The sequence below is a fragment of the Anoplophora glabripennis genome, unplaced genomic scaffold (assembly GCF_000390285.2).
Source record: "Anoplophora glabripennis isolate ALB-LARVAE unplaced genomic scaffold, Agla_2.0 scaffold130, whole genome shotgun sequence".
In the NCBI taxonomy this organism is placed as follows: domain Eukaryota; kingdom Metazoa; phylum Arthropoda; class Insecta; order Coleoptera; family Cerambycidae; genus Anoplophora; species Anoplophora glabripennis.
In genome coordinates, this window is record NW_019416297.1 from 1,063,644 (window position 1) to 1,087,288 (window position 23,645).

Genomic DNA, 23,645 nt, shown 5'->3' on the forward strand with positions numbered 1-23,645 from the left:
TTTTTATTTTTTTTTGGATAAGTTCTGAATCACCCTATATATTTAATATAATACGTTGACTTTTTACGTGTAAATCTTTGTTTTTAAACTCTTGAGTTTGTTTCGATACTTTCGACAAAAACCAGTTCCACTATTTGGGGATTTTCCCGAGTTATTTCGTTATCCTCCGCTTCAAAGAGTCTCCAGAGAGTCACGCTAAATTACTAGATAATTACATATAACATTTATTTTAATAACTTACCCTTTACTGGTTGCGATATGCGCAAATAATAATAATATCAACTAATAAATAATAATACGTAATACCAACAAAATACCCCGCCAAGCAATGCTCTGCACGGCACTGGCAAAGTGGCAAAGCTAAGTGAACTCGTGTATCATACAAAAAAAATATTTACGGCCTAGTGGACCAATACAGGTTTGCTTTGATGACCAGCGCGCCGCCGTCAATTCTACATCAGGCAAACTAGTTTACCAATACCGGACTCGCCCAATTGCTATTCGAGTATAAATTACGAGACACACCATGGTCAAAGCATAAGAAGAAATTTCATTCAATTTCAAGGTGCATAAGGTCCTGTGCTTTAAAATTTACAGGTTTCAATTGACATCGTAACAACTATACCAGAAAAGCAAAATGGAAAGTTAATTCAGGTAAAATAAATTAAATAAATAAATTCACTTTAAATGCAGAAACTGCAGGACTAAATTCATTACCAAAAAATAAGTAAAGTTTGCTCTATAAACTTTTTTCCTGCGAGACTCGGTATTCGAGATACAGGGTGTTAAAGTTTACAAAAAAATATAATTTTTCTGCTATATCTTCATAATGCCCTGACGGAATTGAATGAAATTTGCTACAGCGTATTCACTTAATTAGATCTTTTATTGAATGTAATATAAACCTTGTGGTTTTAACCAGTGGCGTGCTACTGGAGGTGCCGCTCCATTTTTCAAAGAAAAAAATACGCCACTGGCGGTGTTTTGTAGAAATAATGTTACTTTCAAGTACTGTTACGTTAAATTAATGAAAAATATTTCTTGGTGATTTTAATAGTAGCAGCCGTTTAGGAGATATTTGAGCTTGTTTTTACATTTTAGTGAATTTTCCTTATAAATGAATCCATTTATTTGATGGAAACCTCCTGGTTTTAACCAGTGACGTCCTACTAAATCGTCCGCCAACTTTTTCCAAGAAAAGAATACGCCACTGGTGTGTTTTTGTAGAAATAATTTTATTTCTGGGAAAAATATCAAAACTAAATAATAAAAAACATTAGCAAACAGGTCGAGTACTATGTAATTAAGTAACGAGTCCTACAACAATTGTCCTTCCGCATCGACACACTTTTGACATCTTCTAAATTATTTATAGAGGAACTTATCATGACATGATTTTCCCTGAGGATATTACAATTTTACTCTATTCTGTGCCACAACTCGTCTCGTGTTCATAAGCCCAACACGGACTGCAGCTTCAGAAATAAATAAACAAAGCTCGTTATAATACTAAAATGAGATCATCGTAAAGCTTACTAACTGATAATGCAGACAACAGATTCAATTTTTGCTGATATGAGTAGGTGGACTAAATTTGCGCATTATGGTCGCCAAATAAGTAAATTATCTCCTAAACGGTGCTGCTATTAGAAAATACCAATAATCATTTTTCATTCATTTACCATAACAGTACCTGAACTGAACATTATTTCTACAAAAAAAACTGCCAGTGGCGCGTATTTTTTCTTGGGAAAACGGAGCGGCACCTTCAGTAGCACGCCACTGGTTAATGCCACAATATTAATATTGTATTAAATAAAAGGTGTAGTTACGTGAATACGCTGTAATAAATTTCATTTAAATTGTTCAGCGTGATATGACCGAAAATATATTTTTTTTTTTTTGGAAACTTCAACATCCTGTATCTCGAATACCACGTCCCCCAGGAAAAAAGTTACGCTACTTATTTTTTGCAACTAATCTATTTCTACAGTTTCTGTATTTAAATTGATTTTCTGTATATTTGTAAAGGTATGTATGTATAAGGAAAAATTATGTTTATCTAACCACTTATTTGCTTTTCATGGCAACATGGACGTTTTTCACATACAGGGTGTCCACAAATTTCACCGACAACGTTTGACTGCATATTCACGACGATAAATAAATATGATCTACGAAAAAAAAGTTAAATAAAAACCTTTTGGTTTTTGAGTTACACGCCTTCAAAGTTGTCAAAAATAAAACTAATTTAATTAATAACTTCGTAACCCTTTTACCGTACGCGTTAAAATTTGGTACATTTATTTGAACTATTATTGCGTATTATTTCTTGAATTTTTAGTCAAATCGATATACCGGGTGAAAGTTTTCTCCGGTTACCTCTCCTTCTTAACGATCAAAATTTTTACAGTTGTCGTATTTTTTTAAAACGGGCAGCAACATTGAAATGGTCGTTTTATTTTAAAAAAAATAGTGTCCCTTGAGAAAATCGCCTACAGAAAGCCATTTTTGAGAAAAATGGCATTATTTGCAGCTCCGTATGTTTCGGTTTGTATAGCGGTGTGGGATTTAAAATTTTGAGTTCAGTAGGCGATGAAAACAAGATGTCGATTGCTGTGGCTATCAGGGAATGTCATTATTATGAAGTGTCCGCAGTTTTCATAATTTGCATGTGTGGAGTAATGAGAATACTAAAGAAACACGAGAATAATCACATTACCTGATCTAATCTTATCTCGTTTTCATCGCCTGAACTCAAAGTTTTAAACCGAAACGTACACACATGCAAATCACGCCATATTTCTCAAGAATGGCTTTTTGTAGGCGGTTTTCTCAAGAGACAATATTTTTTTTAAATAAAACGACCTTTTCAATGTTGATTGTTGTGGCTATCGGGTAATGTGATTATTCTCGTGTTTCTTTAAGATTCTCAATAAATAAAACGACCATTTCAATGTTGCTGCCCGTTTTAAAAAAATATGACCACTGTAAAAGTTTTGACCGCTAAAAGGGAGAAGTAACCAGAGAAAACTATCACCCAGTATATCGATTTGACTAAAGCTTTAAGAAATAATATGCAGTAATGGTCCAAATAAATGTACCAAATTTTAATGCGATCGGTAAGAGGGTTATGAAGTTATTAATTAAATTAGTTTTATTTTTGACAATTTTAAAGGCTTGTGACTCAAAAACCAAAAATTTTTTATTTAACTTTTTATCGTAGATCGTCTTTATTTATCGTCGTGAATGTGCAGTCAAACGTTGTCGGTGAAATTTGCGGACACCTTGTATATTGTAAGTATACAATTTTCAAGTGTCCTATGAGGGTACTAAATATGGTAATTATTTTAAATTATAATTAATGATATATGTAGATATTTATTTAAATTTAAATATTTTCATCAAAATAAAAAAAATTATTGCTATGAAGGTTTTCGATATACGAGTACAAATGAGTTTAATATTTTACTCGTAATATTAATACTCTGTACCTTGGAAAAAAAATACACATTCTTTAATAAACATATAGTTATTATTACCTTTTCCAGCAATGGTTATTTCTGATCCCTTGATGAAAATTGGAAAAGATAGCTGAGTCATCTGAACAGATGGCGGTAAATTGTCAAACATAATATCACTTAATAGAGGCTCATTAATTGATTCATAGAACATTTTTAACTGAATAGATACATCCGATTCTGTCCCATCATCATTTACGTAAATACGTGTTGCTTTTGCTTTCGTTACCAAGGATAGTTCTTGTAAAAAATTCCAATCAGCATTGACGCCAAAACACAACGAGTATATTGGGGTGTTATATTCCTTAGAATTTATATCTAATACCTATGAAAGAAATGCCACTAATCAGAATATTAAAATTCCGAATTTATTTGTTTGTGCTATAATTTTAGTTTTTTATGTTTGAATATTTTGCCATCTGTGAAAATAAATTTAAAATTGACAAATAAAGAAAAAAATAAATTTATCACACAAAATTAAGTTTCACTTCATAGATTACACAGCCCATAAAAATAAAAGTTCTATACCATAGTCGTGAGTACATAGATCTTCTATACCCATTTTTTAAACCGAATGCGAACACAACCGCAGCACAAAATCCGATTTACCAGAACATTTTTTAGTAAAACGCTAGAATATCCCCTAAATTAGGATGAAATAGTGAGGAGAAGGATAATAGCGAGGAGAAAACATGTTAAAATAGTATTTTGAGTAATGGAAAGAAATGTATTTCACGCCTAAAATCAAATAACGAATGTGAAAAATCATAGTCTTGTATTTTATACTACCATATTTATAAATGTAGGTTGATAGACAATATACCAAAAAAATATAATATAAACATCCTTCAAAGGGTTGGACACTACTACATCCCGGGATTCCACTTACCACTTTAAGTCGCACAATTTCTATTCAATATTTGTGCCTAAGTTAGGTACCGCGAGTTTTTGGGGTCGCTGATTACGAATATGAAGTCTGAATTTCTAAACATTGGAAAAGCATTCAAAATTTGAAACTTGTTACTAGATCATTTTTAAAGCCGCCAATCACGAATATTTGAGTTTGTTTGTGTTTAGTGTGTCATTTTCGTCTTATTGTTGTGTAATTTTTATATATGGACATTTATTTAGTGCTAGGACATGGTTAGATAGTGTGTTATTTGTAAAGTTTTATTTAAAAAGGGCGAGCAGTGGTCTTTTGACAGGTAAGTAAACAAGCAACATGGGCGGCGTTTGGGGAATTACATACGGTTGTTTTACATTTAGTACTTAATTAGCAGTGATAAAATACTGACTAAATCATTATCTAAATTATTAAAAAGATATATTTTTTAATTGTTCAACTTGTTTTTTCCTGTTTCAGTAATATTATAAGTATATTATGAGTAATACCTGTACTTTTTAGATTTCCTAAGAATCTGGAACGAGGAAACTTGTGGAAGCTCTCCCTAGGTGATGTCAATATTACCGACAATTTTTGTTTGTTCTGATCATTTTGCGATTAATGATTTTCTAACAATGCCATCAGGTATAAAATACTTGCGAGAGACAGCTATTCCAGTAATAGCTTCTACTTATAGCAGGTAAAACAACTTTTATGTTGATTAAAATAAAAAAGCCTTTACGGTTACCTAGTACCCCTTTACCTTCTTATTTAATTTTTATGGGTTAGACAGTTCTAATAAGGAAAATATTCCTATAAATAATGTTCCTACGGAACAGTCACACTTGCCGCAACAAAAATCAGAAAGTATATCCACATGCAGTGCCGTAACAAGGTATAGGCAGAGTAGGCACACGCCTATGGGCGCAAACTGCTAAGGGCGCATGGAAAGGAGTTGAACACAAAAATTTAAAAAATATTTTTTGCAAAAACATTCTGGGAATATTTGTAAATTCCTTGTAGTTTCTGAGAAAAAAAAAAGTTATAGTATTTTCAACCTTCAACATCGCTGGACTTTTGTAGTCTCTAGCGTCATTCGCGTTGTAGGCTGTGCGCAATACGTTCTCTCTCCACGAGGACCCGGACGATTCGAATACTGAAATGCGATAGTGTTTACATTAGTTCTTTAAGTACCAACAATGGTTTACGTGTATAGCAACTCGGGAATTGATGGATATCGTTTTAAGGTGAGGCAAGATGGGCCCAAATGTGTTTACACGTCGGTGAACAAAATTTTTAACAGTTGTTGTAATTACTTTATTAACTAAAACTACAAATTAATTGTATTAATTAATAATAACAATAGAGGCAAAAGCAGTTGAATTTGTTGACGTAAAATAGATGTTATAGAATTTTATTTATTTCTTGGGAAATTCTTTGAATTCTTTTTTTCTGGTTTATGTCTGAATGAAAGAAATTAGCACCCCTTGGTTTTATTTCTCTCACAACTTTTTTCTACGTTAGCCAATTCCAACATGAAAAATACTACATTTCATTTAGAAACTTTTTTACCCTTCCCATTTTTTCGTATACTTAATGGTTTACGAGCAAAAAAATTAATTATTTTTCCTTGCCGATTAGGTACACATTAATTAGTACAACAGTTACCAAAACCGATCGTTATTTTTGACATGATTTTTGCAAAAATTCTTTTATATTACCATTTTATTTTATATAAACACTACCGTAAGAGTTTATAACGAGCGTTCAAATAAAAACGTGGTCAAGTTGGTTCTGAAAATTTGGACGTAGGGCGTAGCGTATAGCAAATGAACTTAAACGTCATCTAATTTGAATATTTTCGTTTTAAAAAGCGTTTAAAATGGTGTTTTCTCAAGAACAAAAAGTGTTTATCATAGAGTCCTACTTTAGAAATGGACGCAAGATTGATGGAATATGGAAGTATTCTATTGAGGAATGTTTCATAGAATTTCAAAATCAATTTCTCGGCGTTGTTGAGTACAAAATTTTTCAAAGTGCAGTTCAGCGTTGTGTTAATGTTTTTCGTGAAACGGGCAGTGTAACAAGAAAAGAAGGAAGCGGCCGACCTAAAAAGCGGACTGAAGAATTAAAAGAAAATGTCCAACAAATAATGGAAAATGCGCCAATAACTTCTGTACGTGTTTTATCACAAATGGTGGGAGTATCAGTCGGTATCTGCCACACAGTGTTAAAAAAAGATTTGCGTTTGTTCTCCTATCGTTTAACTTGTCAGCAAGAACTTCATGAAGTTGATTTTCCGCGACGGGCTGTATTTTGTGAATGGTTTTTAAACAACTACAGTGAACTTCATAATATCACCTTTTTTTCTGATGAAGCCTGGTTTCATTTAAGTGGTTACGTAAACTCACAGAATATGAGAATGTGGTCTTCTGAAAAAACAGATAACTTTTTTGTCGAGGGCCCTCTACACGCTCAAAAAATTGGAGTTTGGTGTGCTCTCAATCGAAGGAGGATTTATGGACCTATTTTTTTTAAATGGTATTCTTACTGCGCAAAGGTATAGAGAAGAAATTATCGCTCCTTTTGTTAACCAGCTGGAAGAAAACGAAATTACAAACTTTTACTTTCAACAAGATGACGATGAATATGTTGAGGGAAGTTTTCCAAAATCGACTAATAAGTCTCAATGCTGAACATGAATTTCCACCGAGGTCATGTGATATTACGCTGTGTGATTTCTTTTTGTGGCCTTACTTAACAATACCCCGAACATATTAGAAAATGTATTTTTATATCTTTGAGGAACAGGTGTGAAAAGTGCTTGGAACAAGGAGGGGACACTTTCAGCAGCTGCTTTAATTTATTGTTATAATAAGGAGGGGGACACTTTCCGCAGTTCCTTTAATTGTTTGTTATTGTTATCACGATTATTCTTTGAAATAAAGTTATATAGTCATTAACGTTATAGAAACTGACAGCTGCTATACAGCTCGTTGAGAAATGAGGTTAAGTTGGTCGCTATAAGCTACTCCCTACGTCCAATGTGTCAGAGCCAACTTCGACCACGTTTTTATTTGAACGCTCGTTATAAAATACATCTGGAATAGATAATTTATCATTTTTAGGAAAAGGCCTTATCCACGATATTTTGGAGAATGCCATACTTCTAACATGGATAGTCCAAAAAGAGCAAGAAAAAATTGGAGTATTTGTAAGAAAAAAATAAAAATGCAAACAATAAAGATCCGAAATCTGCAGCAAGCAAAGAATCGTCTAGCCAGAATTTGTAGCCTTAATTCTCTTCTGAAATTTTTGAAAAAGAAATATGACAACAGAAACTGCTCAATGTATCGTATCATTCATGTAAGTTGAAAAATACTTATTCTTTCTGTTCAGCACCTGGAATGTTAGGTGAAATCTGTCAAAAATCAAGGAAAGGACAATCTCGTAAAAAGTATTCACCTGAGTTTAGGTCGTTTGCCTCAACGTTAAGCTTTTATTCAACAGATGCTTATAATTATGAAAAAAGATGGCTTTACCGCATACAAAAACAATTTCTAAGTGGAACAGATCTATAGATGGAACACCTGGATTTACAAATGAAGCATTGGCTGCTATTAAAATGAAAGTAAGAGAAACAAACAGTTAAATTTTGGGCAATTTGGTATTTGACGAAAAGTCTATAATGCAACATGTTGAGTATGGAATTGGAGACGATTCATCGGATATGTCGATGTCGGCACTGAAGCTACGGAAGCCCTTATGTTTATGGTTGTAGCTATAAATAGTAATTGGAAAATATCTGTTGGGTACTTCTTGACAAACAGTTTGTGGTAGAGAAAAAGCTAATTTGTTAAAAAAATGTTTAGAATTTTTAAGTGAATCAGCTATCAAAATAGTTTCTGTTACTTTTCATGGTGCTCCTTCAAATATCAAATTACGGCTTTGCCATAAATGTTAATGTTAATATTAATAAGTAGGTAGATTGTAAGTTTGTAGCATTTTAGGTTATTTGTTGACTTATTACTGTTTCAAATTGGTTTTCTAATAAAAAACTAGAAAAATAAACTAAACATTTGTCTTTTTATGACTTCTATAAGTCACTAGTGGGTTAAAAGTCATAACTTACTAGTGACTTATGACTTATAACTCACTAGTGACTTATAGGTCACATTATTCCTTTAAATCCAAAGAAATTATAGTATCACAAGTGTTGGAAATAAGCATTTAATCAATCAGTACTGATGTCAAAACAATTTGAGTATGGTAAAAACGGTTTATTAATTTTACTTCAATTTTTACCGTCTCATTATAGAATTATCACCGATATGTAAAAATTATTTATAAAATGAGTAATCCTTTCAAATGTGTATTGGTATTTTGTAAATTTTAATATTTTGCCTTTTTTGACAGTACGGCACTGCCGTTGTGTCTCATTGTTTACATTTGACACGATCTATCTTTATTTATTAGGTAGTTCTCTGTTTAGATGTTTGCTACAGTTAAAACACATGTATAAGAATACACAAAGCTCCTTCTAGTGGTTAGAATTCGTTGGGCCAATCAATAGAGGTTTTGTTTGTGACAAAAATACTAGTAACAAACGGACTGTGCCATTATATAAAAGACAGTCTGTAGATATATGCTTATATATTTCCTACTCTAATTTACCATCAATTAATTTTTTATAAACATTTTTATGTAAAAAACGCATTTTTTAAAAATTTTGTGCTTATAAAACCTAAACTAACACAGCAGTCTGAATTCTATACAGAGACAATTGGTAGAGAATGGAAATACGAATAAAACGAGAGGTCGATCCATCCGATCGGATAATTAGAAACGAAGAAAACCCGGAAAATTTAGCGTTTTTAAAAGATATATTACTCCGCCATTCTTTAAACTGTAGAGCTGACCCTGTGCACAAAAGTAGTGAATTATATATACTTTAAGTGTGCACAAAGCAGGCGCTGTCGGACCACTAGTTTTGGCACAATTGCAATTTGAATTTGTTGGTGCACTATTTTGCAAAGTTTCTTGGTGCGTTGGAGGTGATCCTATTTCAATATTTCAGCCCGATTTTAAAAGTAGAAGTATAAAACTACAAAACGTATATTCTAATGTTCCGATAAAATGATGCGAAATATGTGAAAAAGTTCTCCAAACAAGCTCAAAAATATAATATTATTATGTGGTAACACATAATACATAAATGCTACCAATACACGGAATCACAATGATGTGGAACCTGTGGACATTCTTTGTTTTCTTCCTGCAATTTTTGATATTTACGCGAAATCTTGACATCAAACCTGAATTCAAAAATTTTCTTAGAAAATGTACTTTTCTGTTCCAAAGAATACATATTTATACCGGATTTTGTAAATCCGGCTGAAAAATTAAAATCGGACCATCTTTGCAAAACAGTGCACCAAAAAATTCAAATTGCAATTGTGCAAAACTAATGGTCCGACAGCGCCTGCATTGTGCAAACTTAAAGTACATATAATTCACTACTTTTGTGCACGGGGTCAACTCTACAATTTAAAAAATGGCGAAGTAATGAATTTAAAAAAAAAACACAAAATTTTCCGATTTTTTCGGGGTTTCTTCGTTTTTATTTATTCGATCGGATCGATCGACTTCTCGTTTTGTATTCTCTACAAATTGTCTCTTTCTAGCATTCAGATTGTTGCGTTAGTTCAGGTTTTATAAATAAAAGACTAAAAAATGCGTTTTTTGCATAAAATCGTTTATAAAGAATTATTTAACGGTAAATTGGAGTAGGAAACATATACTTAAGCATATATCTACAGACTGTCTTTTACATGATGGACATTCCTTTTGCTACTAGTTGGTATCTTTGTCACAAAATAACTGATTTAATGCTCTATTGATTGGCCCATAGAAGTTGGTATTTACCACCCAAGTTTTTCATATCTTTTTGCACTAATAAATCCGGTATTTGATCTTAAGCGTGGAATTAACCCCCTCGATAGAGGTGGGTGTGGATTTAATTTGTATATATGTATTTTTTCCAATACTAAAATATTACATATTTTAAAATGTTTGCTCAAAGTATTTACAAATATTACATATTTGTATTTACAAATTGTTGCTTTTCATCATAAACACCTTATCCTGACTATTTCACCCTATTTTAGAGTTTTACTAAAAATGACCTGGTAGATCGGTTTTGGGCTCTGGATTCGGATTCAGCATAAAAAATTACACAAAATAGATACACACAATCACACATGTCTCTGTTACAAAACATTTTCTTTTTGAAGGGCTGTGTTATTAGAGAAATATATAAAATCTGATACAAACATGATGACATGAATGCACCTTTAATGGGTGCAGTTTAATTTAATACCTTATATAAATTGTTTAATTTGTGGTCAAGTTAAAATAAATAGATCATATAAATGTATTTGATTGATTCCAATGTTTTTCTAATTGTAATAAATACAAGTTTATTTTGCAAAATATCTCATATTATAATTTTAAAACGATTAGTTTGAAATAAAACGCTGTAGTATTTACCATTGAAATTATTTCAGAAGAATTTTCAACACCCACACTAGGTAATCCGTCGGTCAAAAATATTAATATAGGTTGGTATACTCCTTGATGCTTTTCTTGCACAAGTCGTACTAGATACAACCCCACTTCTAAAGCTCCAATAGTATTTGTGCCACCATCAGCATTAAAGCTATTAATTATTCTTTTTGCAATGTCAATGTTTTCTGACGTCGCCAAAATTGCGTCTGGAATTTCAATTTCCTAAAAAATTAACAAGCTAAACTGTTAACAATTAAAATAAAAAAGTATGCGCTATTCTAAATATAAATTACAAATATAAGGTATAACTGCGACATTGCTTCAAACTGGCAGGGTTACATCTTATTGTCAAAACAAACAAAACAGAGTAAAACGATTACTAAAGACTATGATCCTTGAAAAGTTGGATGCGAAATAGTTTTTTATTACTTGAAAATCATTGAAAATTCACAGTGCACAAACTTTAGGTGAACATTATTCAGTTGAAAATACGCACAGGGAACTACTTTGGTATGTTCTAAGTTGTTAATAAAATTCGATATTCTCAAAAACGGTAAAAGATATCGACTGATATATATATTGTATACTTTTTTAAGCAAAGTGAGAGAGGAATCGAACCATGCAAGAAAAATGGCAAATTTGGGAACGTTGTCAAAGATGTATAAAAAATTTCATTGTTGTCATGGTAACGACTTATAAGTTATAAGTAATTAGAATTCGTTTTGCAAACTTCTTTCTTCGTAGGCGAATATCTCCACAACGAAGCCCGATAAGAAATTTTTTTTATAAAGTATGTACTGCAACTATTGTGCCTCACCTGTATATCTCTTCATTTTTGACATGACCTTTCCGGACACCCTGTAAATTTTAATATTCTCTACACCTACTTAAATTAACACATTTACCAAAAAAATGCTCTTGAAAAATTTTCCTTGTCTTCGATTTTGTAATATTCTTCTACTACAGATTGGGTGAACTACATCCAGCTAAAACTTTTGTGTCATTTAAGTTTATTTCACAATTACACAGTTCATGAGTTGAAATCAAAAACCGTGAAGATAGTATACTCTTGTTAATAACAAATCATATAGGCAAAAGAAAATTTGAATCTGACATTATCTGACTATGTTGGATTGAATTAAGGTGAATTTATGTAAAATTATGAGACAATATGATTTTCATGTAACCATTTTTTACATGAACGATGTTTTGAATGGAAATATTCTATCCAAATCTCCAAAAGATCTCCTTTAAGTTCAGATCACTTTTGTTTACAGTTGAAATCCTTCAGAGCCTTCCTAATTTTGACGTTCTTGGTTGTTTCTTATTCAAATTTGAACAGTGTATAATGATTCTTGAAAAACCAATCAACTCAATTTCGATCTTTGAAAGACCATAAAGCTGCTATTAATAATTAAAAAGGTTACATTGGTTTATTTGTTTTGATCAGTAGGATGAACCCTGAAAGATTATCACGTCGTTGTTACATCCTGTAGAAAATTTGTGTGTAAGTTAAATTGTAAAATTCTCATCTGATGATACTAAAAAGCAACTTCAAAGACAAGCTATTAATAATTAATTAATTGGAGAGGTAGTCCCTATCCACGATTATGCAAACATATATGTTGGAACTAACTCTGGGGATGGTATTCGACAGAATGGTTTCTAGGTTTCACTTCCATATCTTCGAGACTCGAATAGAAAATGGGAAGAAAACTTTGACACCCTTAAATATTACGGATGGCCAGGGAAGACGGGTGCAGGCATATATGGACTCAGACCCAGATGGAGTGCAAGCTACAATCTGGGGAGGTTTCTCATTGTATTTCAAGGAGAAATTTACATAGAGGTTATAAACGTAAACTCATATACATATTTTTTGACAGTCAAGCAGCGATTGCGGCTTCGGGTACATACAAGGTTAGGTCAAAACTTGTGCGGGAATGTTTACAAATGCTGGCTACCACTAATACAGTCAGATTGTGTTGGGTATCAGGACACAAACGCATTGACGGAAATGAGAAAGCGGATGAACTTGCTAGGAAGAGGTCCGAAATAAATTTCATTGGTTCGGAATCTTTCTCTGGCACATCTCCCAGTGTGGTCAGGAGTGCTTTGGGCGAATGGAATGATCAGAACATAGGAGCAAAGACATGCAAAGGAACTTATGGAGTTTGCATTTCAGAAAAAAAACCGAATGAGTTGCTGAGTTTGAATAAAATTCGGCTCAGGAAGTGTAGGATCTTATAACAAGACTTTAAAAAACACAAGCTAGCTTATAGACAGTCCGATCTGCCGAGAATGTGACTTGGTGGATGCAACTTCTCTGCATATTCGGGGCAGGATTTCCACGTAACAGAATGACGCTCCTGGGAAAACCCTTTCTGGAACTCAAAGAGTTCAGAGATGTGTCGGCAAGGAAGCTTTTGGACTTTTTTAAAAGAACCAAGCTCTTTGCTGAATAGATTTGAACAGTGAAGGAGAAGAATAACTACTTAATAGTGAATATCTTTAATTTTAAGTAGCTTTTTTAACATATTTAATTTTGGTGTCTTTATCAGATGACAATTTTAGGAAAATTTTAGGAATTTGAATTTGCTTAATGTCAAGTAAACTAAAAGAACAAAGCTTAATATTAAAAACGAATAATTAAAAACACCTTTAGTCGATTTGCTAAATTTCCGTATTCTGGAAACAACGGGATAACGCCATGATGTTCCAAATTTAAATCCCACAAATAAACTGTTTCACAGTACTGCACGATACTGAACAAATCTTCTGAATATAGTTGTGGTAATATACTTATTATTCCTTCTTTTAACTGAGCAATATGTGTGCCTCTCATACTCCCACTTGTGTCCAAGACAAAGACAATATGCTTAAGTAAAGGCTTCATACCTGATGGAGCAAAATTACTGATAACATATTCTTCTTGAAAGAGTGTCTAAAACCGTAAATTTTAGAGAAGTAGTCATAATGAACAAATAAATATTATACGTACATATATTGTTTGATATGATAATTCATTTACGTAAAAGTGCATGCATTTTTCTTTAAGATTTTATCTAATCTATATAAACACATAATATCTGCAGTTATCATTGAATATCATGGATTAGCTATTCAAAGATTTGTACAGGATAGAGAGTGGCATACTATTATTATTCAGTATGCCTCATTTCCATATAATTACCTTCTAATTTGGGAGTTACATTATCTTTGCACGACAGCAATACGAACAAGAGGAAATTAATAAAATCGTCAAACAAGTAGATTTACCTCACCCCCCTGATCGTCACGTTCGATGTCGTATTGAACAACAAACTGGCCAGCAAATCCTTCATACTCTCTACTTCCTAGACCCGCACAAACAAACTGTAACTGACGTTGCAAATCTGGTTCAAATGTTATTGTGGCTGATGTGTTTGAAACTTTCACCGTAGCATATGTATCTAACTGACTGTTGTCTTGCGTTAATGCATTATTACCCGATCGTAAATGAGGTGTTCTAACAAAAAGAAGGGGTCTATTTTCCTGTATCTCTACCTGTAAACAAAAAATAAATATAATTAATCTGAATAACATATATGTTATAGATACGAGGTCTGTTACGTGCTAACGGAGCTATTTACTGATATGCGGTTGGTAGCATTACGTACGCATAACCTCATCTGTAACCATATGTTCTTGGATTGCTGATATCTCATTTAGTTTTCGAGATATTGTGTTATTTGAGTGCAACATGTTTAAGTATTAGTAACGATTTTTGAAATGTGGATCAACGATGCATCGTAAAATTTTGCGTGAAACTGGGAAAAGCTTTCACAGAAACGTTTAAATTTTTTAAACAAGCCTACGGAATCGTACGCAATATTACGCATGGTTTTCACGATTTAAAAGTGGTCGTCAGACAATTGAAGGTAATCCTCGACCAGATAGACCTTCGACTTCAACTGATGACTCCCATGTTCAAAAAGTCAAAGATTTGGTACATGCAAATCGCCGATTGACCCTCAAAGAAATTTCAAAAGAGGTTCGCATGGCATGATCCTATTGAGATAATTGGATCATGCAATGAAATTTTGAAATTGATCATGCATCGAGTTGCAGCAAAATTTGTTTGTTTGATGATCAAACGACAGAAAAAAATCGTATGGACGTTTGTCGGCAACTTTTTGAACAATCTAATAACGATGAAACTTTCATTTAAAGCAGAGATTCTTAACCTGTGGTCAGCGAACCCCTGGGGTGCCGCCATATCCTACTTATACCAAAGTTTTTAGAAATCACTAATAACATCTAATTAAGAAAATGCACTCTCTTATATGTCAAAGTGTAACTTATTGTTTATTAGTCCAATTAAATAAGCCTTTAAATCGAAATTCTGGTCAACTTGCCTGAATTTTTGATATGAGTTAGTTTGAAGTATTATAACACTAAGTGACAGTAATTTTTTGTTCAACCCCCGACCAAGGGTGAAAAAGATAAAACAAAGGAGTTTTTCAAGATAACTCAAAAGGGGCAAGGGCTAGAAAAGAAAGTTTCTTATAAAAGTTGTAAAGCATAAAATTCTACATAAAAATTGCAACTTGACTTTTTCTTGTACTATTAAAATTAACAGAGTTAGGGAGGCTAGAAGTTAAGGGAAGATTTCAGAAATTAAAGAAAATCATAACAAGCAGAAAAACGAATGAATTTTATAATTTTTTTTCAATCTACTCTAAAAAATGTAAAGAGACACGTATTTTTTTATCGGCGGAAAAACATATTTACGGGGTGAAAACACCCTCAAAGTTCGCCCCCCAAAACAGTTTTTTCGAAATTTCTGGGGTTCTAATCAATATTTTGAAATTATACAAAATGGAAATTACTTATGATAAAAAACAAATATTTCGCAAGTGATTCCGTGTTTGGGGGTTGCTACCCTTATTTTTATTTCAAAAAAACTATATTTTTTATTTATAAAAAAATCATATTTACTCAAAAAGAATTAAAAATATGATTTATGTAAACAAATTGACAAAATTAAATTGACCTGTTTCGAGGTTTTCGTTACAATCTCTGTTTAGGGGGGTGAACAACAAATTTGAAATTGTTATAACTTTCTTATTAAAAATTAAAAAATATATCTATTTCTCTGAAAAGAAAGGTTAAATTTTTTAGAGCAGATCGAAAAAAAATTACACAATTCGTTCATTTTTCTGCTTATGATTTTTTTTTTAAATTTAATAATACAAGAAAAAGTCAAGGAGCCATTTTTATGTAGAAATGTATGTTTTTCAACTTTCATACGAAACTTTTTTCTCTAGCCCTTACCCGTTTTGACTTATTTTGAAAAACCCTTTGTTTTATCTTTTTTCACCCTTGGCCGGCGGTTGAACAAAAAATTACTGTCACTTATTGTTATAACATTGCTCAAACTAACTTATATCAAAAATTCAGGCAAGTTGACCAAAATTTCGATTTAAAGGCTTATTTAATTGGACTATTATTTTTCCAAAATTTGCGTTTGGTGTGCAATTTAGAATTAATATTTCAAACCCATTTAAATTGCGACTTATATAAAACATAACAAAACAATATTGAAAGGAGGTTCGCGGCAAACAAAAGGTTAAGAACCGCTGATTTAAAGGATGATAATGGGAGACAAAAGTTGGGTTTATAGCTAAGACATTGAAACAAAAGTTCAATCGTCACAATGTATTGGCAAAGGATATCCACGCCCCAAGAAAGCACTCACAGAGTGATGCTCGCTGTTTGTGTGAATATGGGAAGGGAGTACTTTGAAGGAGACAAGGACCAATGATATACAGGCTGTTACAAATTCGCTTCTCACTACAAGGATCTCGAAAACGGTAAGAGATACGAACTAGCTTAAATGGGGGCAATGTTGCGTAATCAGGGAACCAACATTATGCCTCCAAAAACTCAAGGCTGACATGATTAGTTTTCGAAATATTTGAAAAATTAACGAAATTTTGAAAATCCGTTTTTGTTTCATTTTAGCCTTGTTTGAGGTGATATTGAAAAAGAGAAAAACACTTTCTCATGGCAACTTTTTCCCTCTATCGAGTGGCATAATCAATTTATATATGTAACGTTTCGTCTTTCCAGAACCATCATCAACATCATTTTTTAAATACGACCATGGAAATTTTATTACATTTTTGCAATCCTTCATGACTTCCAATACTGTACTGCCTCAGCCCGAACCAGATTCAGACGTTTTGTCTCGAAAAATTCATCTTCAATGTATTCGTTTCAAATTTAACTAAACTTTTTATTTAAATTTCTATGTTTATTGAATTATCGTACACTCTAAGTGTCGTTAGACCCTGTGAAATCCATCTAAACTATTACTACCACGCATTACAATAAAACATTTAGAGTTTTAATCCCGTGCACATAGTTGTTTCTAGGCTTCTCGAGTACTCAAAATTCAAACAAATTCAGATCTAATTTTTTTCAGGATATTCGTACAAATATATCTGACATGCTTTTTCACAGTTGCGGTTACAGGTATAATAAATTCCGATAATATTACGCTCTTCTTCATTTTCAACCTTTGCCAGAACGGAAATGGTTTTGAACATTTACTGAAATTTTTTAACTATAATAATCATTTAGCCTTTTGGTTGTTCATATGCATTTTTAAGAATTAATTTGTCATAATAAAATTAAAATTGTAATAATGTTTTAATTTTGACGCAACAACTTATCGAGTTATGTATGATCAGGTGATGGTAATAGTTAATAATAATAAATATTTTATTGTAATGCGTGGTGGTAATAGTTTAGATGGATTTCACAGGGTCTAACGACACTTAGAGTGTACGAGAATTCAATAAACATAGAAATCCAAATAAAAAAACGAATACATTGAAGATGAATTTTTTGAGACAAAACGTCTGAATCTGGTTGGGGGTCGTGGAGGCTTGCAAAAATGTGATAAAATTTGCATGTTCGTATTTAAAAAAATGAAGTTGATGATGGTCCTGGAAAGACGAAACGTTACAAATAAAAATTGATTATGCCATTCGATAGAAGGCAAAAAGTTGCAATTGAAAAGTGTTCTTCTTTATTAAATATTACCTCAAACACGGTCGAAATTAAACAAAAACGGATTTCCAAAATATTGTTTTTTTTTTTTCAAATATTTCGAAACCTAATCATGTTAGTCTTGATTTCTTAGAGGCATAATGTTGGTCCCCTGATTACGCAACTTTGCCACCATATAAACTAGTTCGTATCTTTTACCGTTTTTGAAATCTCTGTAGTGAGAAGCGAATTTGTAAAAATAAAATTTGTATAAATAATTTGTATTATAATTTGTATATAGATTTGTAAAATAAAATTTAAAAAAATAAAGTTCATTATGCATCATTTATTCATTATTTTATTTTTTTTGTCTATGATTAACTAATACTTTAATATTAGTATCTTTATATTAGTGTGTTTCATTTTATTTAATTTTTTGAAAACCTGTATTATAAGGAACAATTTTAGTTAATATGTATTAATTTAATGATTTGAAAGGAAATTTGAGATTTATGCAGTTGTTAGTCCAATTAGTAAAAATGTATGAATAATTTTTAATTGAATAATTGCCTCAATTTCTTTGGTGACTTTTGCAATTGATTAAGTATTTTTGTTTGGTATCTATTATTGTAGTTACCTCTACTGCTAACTTCATAACTATCTGTCCAGGCTGTATATTGGTAATTATTTCGTACTGTCCCTTTTCTCTTTGCAGCAGTTCTTCGTAAGTTAAATTAAAGTTGACTTTGCTTTTTGGTTCAATGTCAACATTTATAGTAAACCTATTAGAATTTCTAGCAGCTACGTATCCTGCACTTTGGTTGCTTTCGACAGGCTAAAAGCGACATACTAAGTTTTAGGGAATATGTAAAATAGGTAGAAAATATTACACTTTCCAAAGAGTAGATGGACTTTGGAAAATATGGTATTCTATAAGATTAAAAAAACTACTACTGTAAATAAAATATATTTATTTTTTATTAATTCTTAAGTTATTGGAAAAGACTTGAATGTATTTTTTTGCGATAGTTATTAAAATGTTTTAATAGATAATATTTAACTTCAATCTCGACAGCTTAGGAATAGGTACGAGTAATAGAAACTATACGTGTAATGTAGATGTAAATAAAGAGTATTTCAAACGAAACGCAGGATTCCATAAAAAGAAAAAATATTTTAATAATTAAAAAGTTGGCAAAGTTTTTACATGTTTTCAAAGAGTAGGCATTATCATTACCTATGAAAGAGGATATCGGATTGATGTCCTCTGCGACTCATTTGGCATACTCGACTTCATTTAAAATCCTGTATTACACTTTTCCATACCTGTGGTAGAATTTCGACTTTTACTATTCGAATTTCTGCCTTTAATTCAAGAATAGTATTCTTTTAGGCAGAATAAAGTGTGAACTTTGCGAATTCCCACAGGAAAGTCGCATGGCGTAAGATCGGATGGTTTTTGTGGCCAAGTCACTTCCTGTTACGTGAGATGAGTCGTCCACTAAATTTCTGTCGTAATAAGTGAACAGTTTCAGGTGCCATATGGCAGATGGCATCATCCTGCTGAAACCACACACATGTCATCCAAATAAGGCCACAAAAAGTCCAATAGCATCTCGCGATATCATTCTCCATTGATAGATACTGCGTTTCCAGCCTCATTTTCAAAAAGGACGGGCCAATCACCCCATCAGCGTCATATCCACACCACACTGTCACTCTTTGGGTATATAGTGGTCGTTCTTGAATGATCTAAGTATTGTCTCAGTCCTCAATTTGACAGTTTTGCTTGTATACATACCACTAAGATGGAGATGCGCTTTGTCGCTAAAGATAATTTTCTTAACAAAATCATCGTCCACTTGTTGATTGTCCAACATCCTATCAGCGAACGTCCGGTGCATTCATTGGCCATCTGGTTTCAATTCCTGAATTAGTTGAGTATTGAATGGATGCAGATGCAGATCTTTTGTTAAAATTCGCTGCACTGTACTTTTTGAAATGTTTAATTGAATTGACCGGCGGTGTACTGAGGTTACGGTAATTTCCGCCCCACTATCACTTAGCGTAGCAATATTGTCTGCAACCGAACCTAATTGTTCAAATTTGGCAAGTAATATTTTCACAGTTGTTTTCATAATCTTCACTCGCTCATCCAATGGCGCCACATTATGTCTAACCTCAACGTGTTTACTACAACATGTGACCCTGCATAGTGCTGTCAACTTTTCGGAATGAAAATGACGCACAAATCAAATTCTGCGCTACTTTTACAGAAATAATTAAATTCTTACCTGGTCATATGTTTTTCCAATTTCTTCAGCACTTTTAACCAGAGCATTATATATTTTTCCACCAACTTTAATGGAAAAATCAGATATAAATGCTCCTTCCGGAAATACCACAGAGAAAGTTGTTTGTTTGGGATATGTGTCATCATTTTCTACCTCACTAAGAACAGTTGTTTTTGCAAAATGATTTGCTACAAACGTCTTTACAATAAACTCTCTGATCACAGGTAGATCTAAAGTCTGATTTACATCCTAAAAGCATGTTTGTTAGTAATTATTGTACTACCACTCTAAGAATATAAAAAAGATAACGGGTTAATTTTAAGTGGAAATATACCTACTTATTATTACTGCAAATACATTCGTTTTAATTTGTATTTTTTACAATATATAAATTAAACAAGTGGCAAATATTTCTACATTTGCTAATCTAAAATCCACATTGGATAAAAAAATAATTCACAAATATAACGCCATAATTAGATTTATCCTTTTCACAGATTTTCACTTGGTTAAATATTTCTCGTTTTAAAGTATATCTATTGATAATAAAACGTACTTGATGTGTCACTTTAACGTTCCAAATAATCAGAAATATTAAAACATTGAAAAACATGCTCGATCCGCTGACTTCATCAGATCGCATTCAATTTCATCAGTTTCTTGACCTACAAAAAATTTATAATTTGTACACTGTACTAAATTGGAACAAAAATTACATGTACGTTTACATTGCATATTACTTACAAAAAAATATCTTATTCTTAAAATTTCTTTAAATAAGTCTGTACCTAAATTATCGAAAGAAATAATTGTCGAATTCCAAAAGATCCGTAAAAAACAATGTCACTTACCTATAACTTTAAAAACAATTTTCTCACTACGTTTTTACTTCTTTTACGATTAAATTAAACACAGAAATAACTACAAGACGATATAATAATTATTATTGCCAGTATTATATAAATTGTATTTATTAGATTTTGGACCACCTATCTTCGAAAATTTCCAGTTACCAAGTATATTGGAGACGTCAAAAGTTATCTTCACGGTTAGTGAAAACAGAATATAAAACATTATTTCTTATCTCTTAATTGCTTATCCGAGTATAAAGCGACTCGAAAATTATATCAAATAAATATTCTACTATGTAGAAACATTTAGAATTATAATTCATAATTTCCCATAACTTTTCGAAGATATATTTTATATAGATACAGGTTTTCTTTTTTGTCGCAATGTCGCATTATTGAAAATATATGAAACCTAATATTTTTTACTATCGAGACACATCTCATTAATTAAAACATTATTTTGTAAAACTATATGTAACTATATAAAGGATGTCCCAAAATTCACACAAGAAGTAATTGTAGAAAATATAGGTTTTTAATTAAAAATTGTAATTTCTTTATTGATTCATAAAGTATACAGTACAAGGTTATGTATGGATAGCATATCGGGTAAATGGCTTTGCTGACACATACGTAATCTTATGTCGAAACTTTCCATTACCGTTTTGCATAAATGCGGCTGAATTTCGTTAAATTTCCTCCTTCAAAGCGTGGGTGGTCATGGGCTTGTAGGAATAAACCTTAAACAACCCCAACGAAAAAATTCCAACGGCGTTAAATCGCGTGATCTGAGCGGCCAATTCTGATCACCAAAACGGGAGATTATACGGCTAGGAAATGACTCATGCAGCAATTGAATTGTTTCTCGAGCTGTATGGCATGTAGCAGCGTCAATAATAGTAATTCTTTTGTTTCGAATCTAAAAAATATGTATTGTGTTAGAATTAATAAAGTAAGAAAATTGATAGCTACTTCTAGTAGAACTGTACTGAGTTGGTCGGAAATATTTTCATTGATTCTCCATATACCTACTTCTAACCAAAGATTATCACGATGCATCGAGATTATGGGAAACATAGATACGTCGTCTAACAAATATATATATATATATATATATATATATATATACATCCTTCTATCTTTCCTGAGCCAGTTGTATATTCATACATTTCTGATCCATGCCCATGGCCATATTTTTTCAAGAGTATATTGCCATATATCGGATCAGGAGTGAATATTTAATACAAATATGACGAATATACTTTGAAAAAGTTGATTTCATTTTACAAGTTCAACTGAACTCTCCTGAGCCATCACATTATTCATACCATCTGAAGCCAAAATATACAAACATATGTACTGATACGGTACATTATGAGCCAGAGCAATGTTGCCATGTTTAAAACTGTTTTTTTATAGTATAATTCTCCAGCAGATAAATAAAATTAATCCAAGTACCTAATGGATTTTCTCGAATAGATTATTTTCGTGCGAAGGCACCCATACAGGGTGTGAGCGAATTGATTGGCAACATTTTAACAAGTGACCGGGTGAATTCAAACAAAAAAAATTAGACACATTCTAATAATATGTATAATTTTTCAGTAAAAACATTTGTAAAAGTACAAATGTTTATAAAATAATAGTTATAATAAATAAAAGTATGAATATTCTTTAATTATAATTAGGTATGTTGACTTTTCTTATCAGTAGGTAGTGTCCGACCGAAACGAAGATTGGGAACCGAAATCAAATTTCGGCCACTGTCTTACCTTCATAAGGACTATTTTAGGTAGAAATACTGCCAAGATAAATATTATCATCGATAACACAGCCCCACAAAAAAAAAGGATCGGATCTGGTATTCAGACCCTTGTATTTCCATGTATTTTTTCCGTTGAATCCGAATCTGTCTTCAGATTTGGCCCAACGTGCCTGAGTTTTCGGAAAAATTCAAAGAACAGGTTAAAATTCACAGTAAACGTCATTTACGATCAACGAAAGTTATAAAACATCAAATTATTCTACCAGCTCACTAGACGCGTGATTTTTCACTCGTTTAATTCCAATTTATCATCATAAAGTCAGACAAGCTGGTCCAATTTCATTCAATAACAGAAAATAGATCAAAATGCTTAAAAACGCAATTTTCATGACATAATTCGGGTTGCAGAGTTCTGGATCCATCTTTTTATCCACCCACCCTATAACAAGAGTCCTAAATACGAAGAAATTGTATCAAAAATGATAAAAGACTTCCAAAGTCTGGGATGTTTGATGAACTAGTTGCACTTCCTTCATTCACATCTGGATTGGTTTCCTGAAAATCTTGGAGATTATAGCGAAGAACAAGGCGAACGACTTCATCAGGATATGAGGGTTTATAGAACAGCGATATCAAAGAAGATGGGATGAAAACATGATGGCCGATTTTTGTTGCTTTTTAAAAAGAGAAATGAAAAATAGAGGGACTAAACGAAAGCGTAACCCT

At 32.1% G+C, this 23,645-nt stretch overlaps 1 protein-coding gene across 2 annotated transcripts in view; it reads right to left on the reverse strand.

The window, feature by feature from the left end:
• The window catches only part of LOC108904195 (inter-alpha-trypsin inhibitor heavy chain H3-like), a 55,301-nt gene extending 33,996 nt beyond the window's left edge, over positions 1-21,305 (reverse strand). Inside the window, exons 1-8 of one of the 2 annotated variants that reach the window (XM_018706650.1) lie at positions 21,155-21,305; positions 20,860-20,968; positions 20,304-20,552; positions 18,647-18,844; positions 14,251-14,517; positions 13,631-13,915; positions 10,954-11,193; positions 3,543-3,846 (exon numbers count right to left, since the gene is read on the reverse strand). In XM_018706650.1, the coding sequence (XP_018562166.1) occupies positions 3,543-3,846; positions 10,954-11,193; positions 13,631-13,915; positions 14,251-14,517; positions 18,647-18,844; positions 20,304-20,552; positions 20,860-20,946 (1,630 nt within the window). In that variant the 5' untranslated portion in view covers positions 20,947-20,968; positions 21,155-21,305. The remainder of the gene's footprint in view (positions 1-3,542; positions 3,847-10,953; positions 11,194-13,630; positions 13,916-14,250; positions 14,518-18,646; positions 18,845-20,303; positions 20,553-20,859; positions 20,969-21,154) is intronic. The other variant, XM_018706651.1, reaches the window with a different exon arrangement.
• Between the last annotated feature and the right edge of the window lie 2,340 nt (positions 21,306-23,645).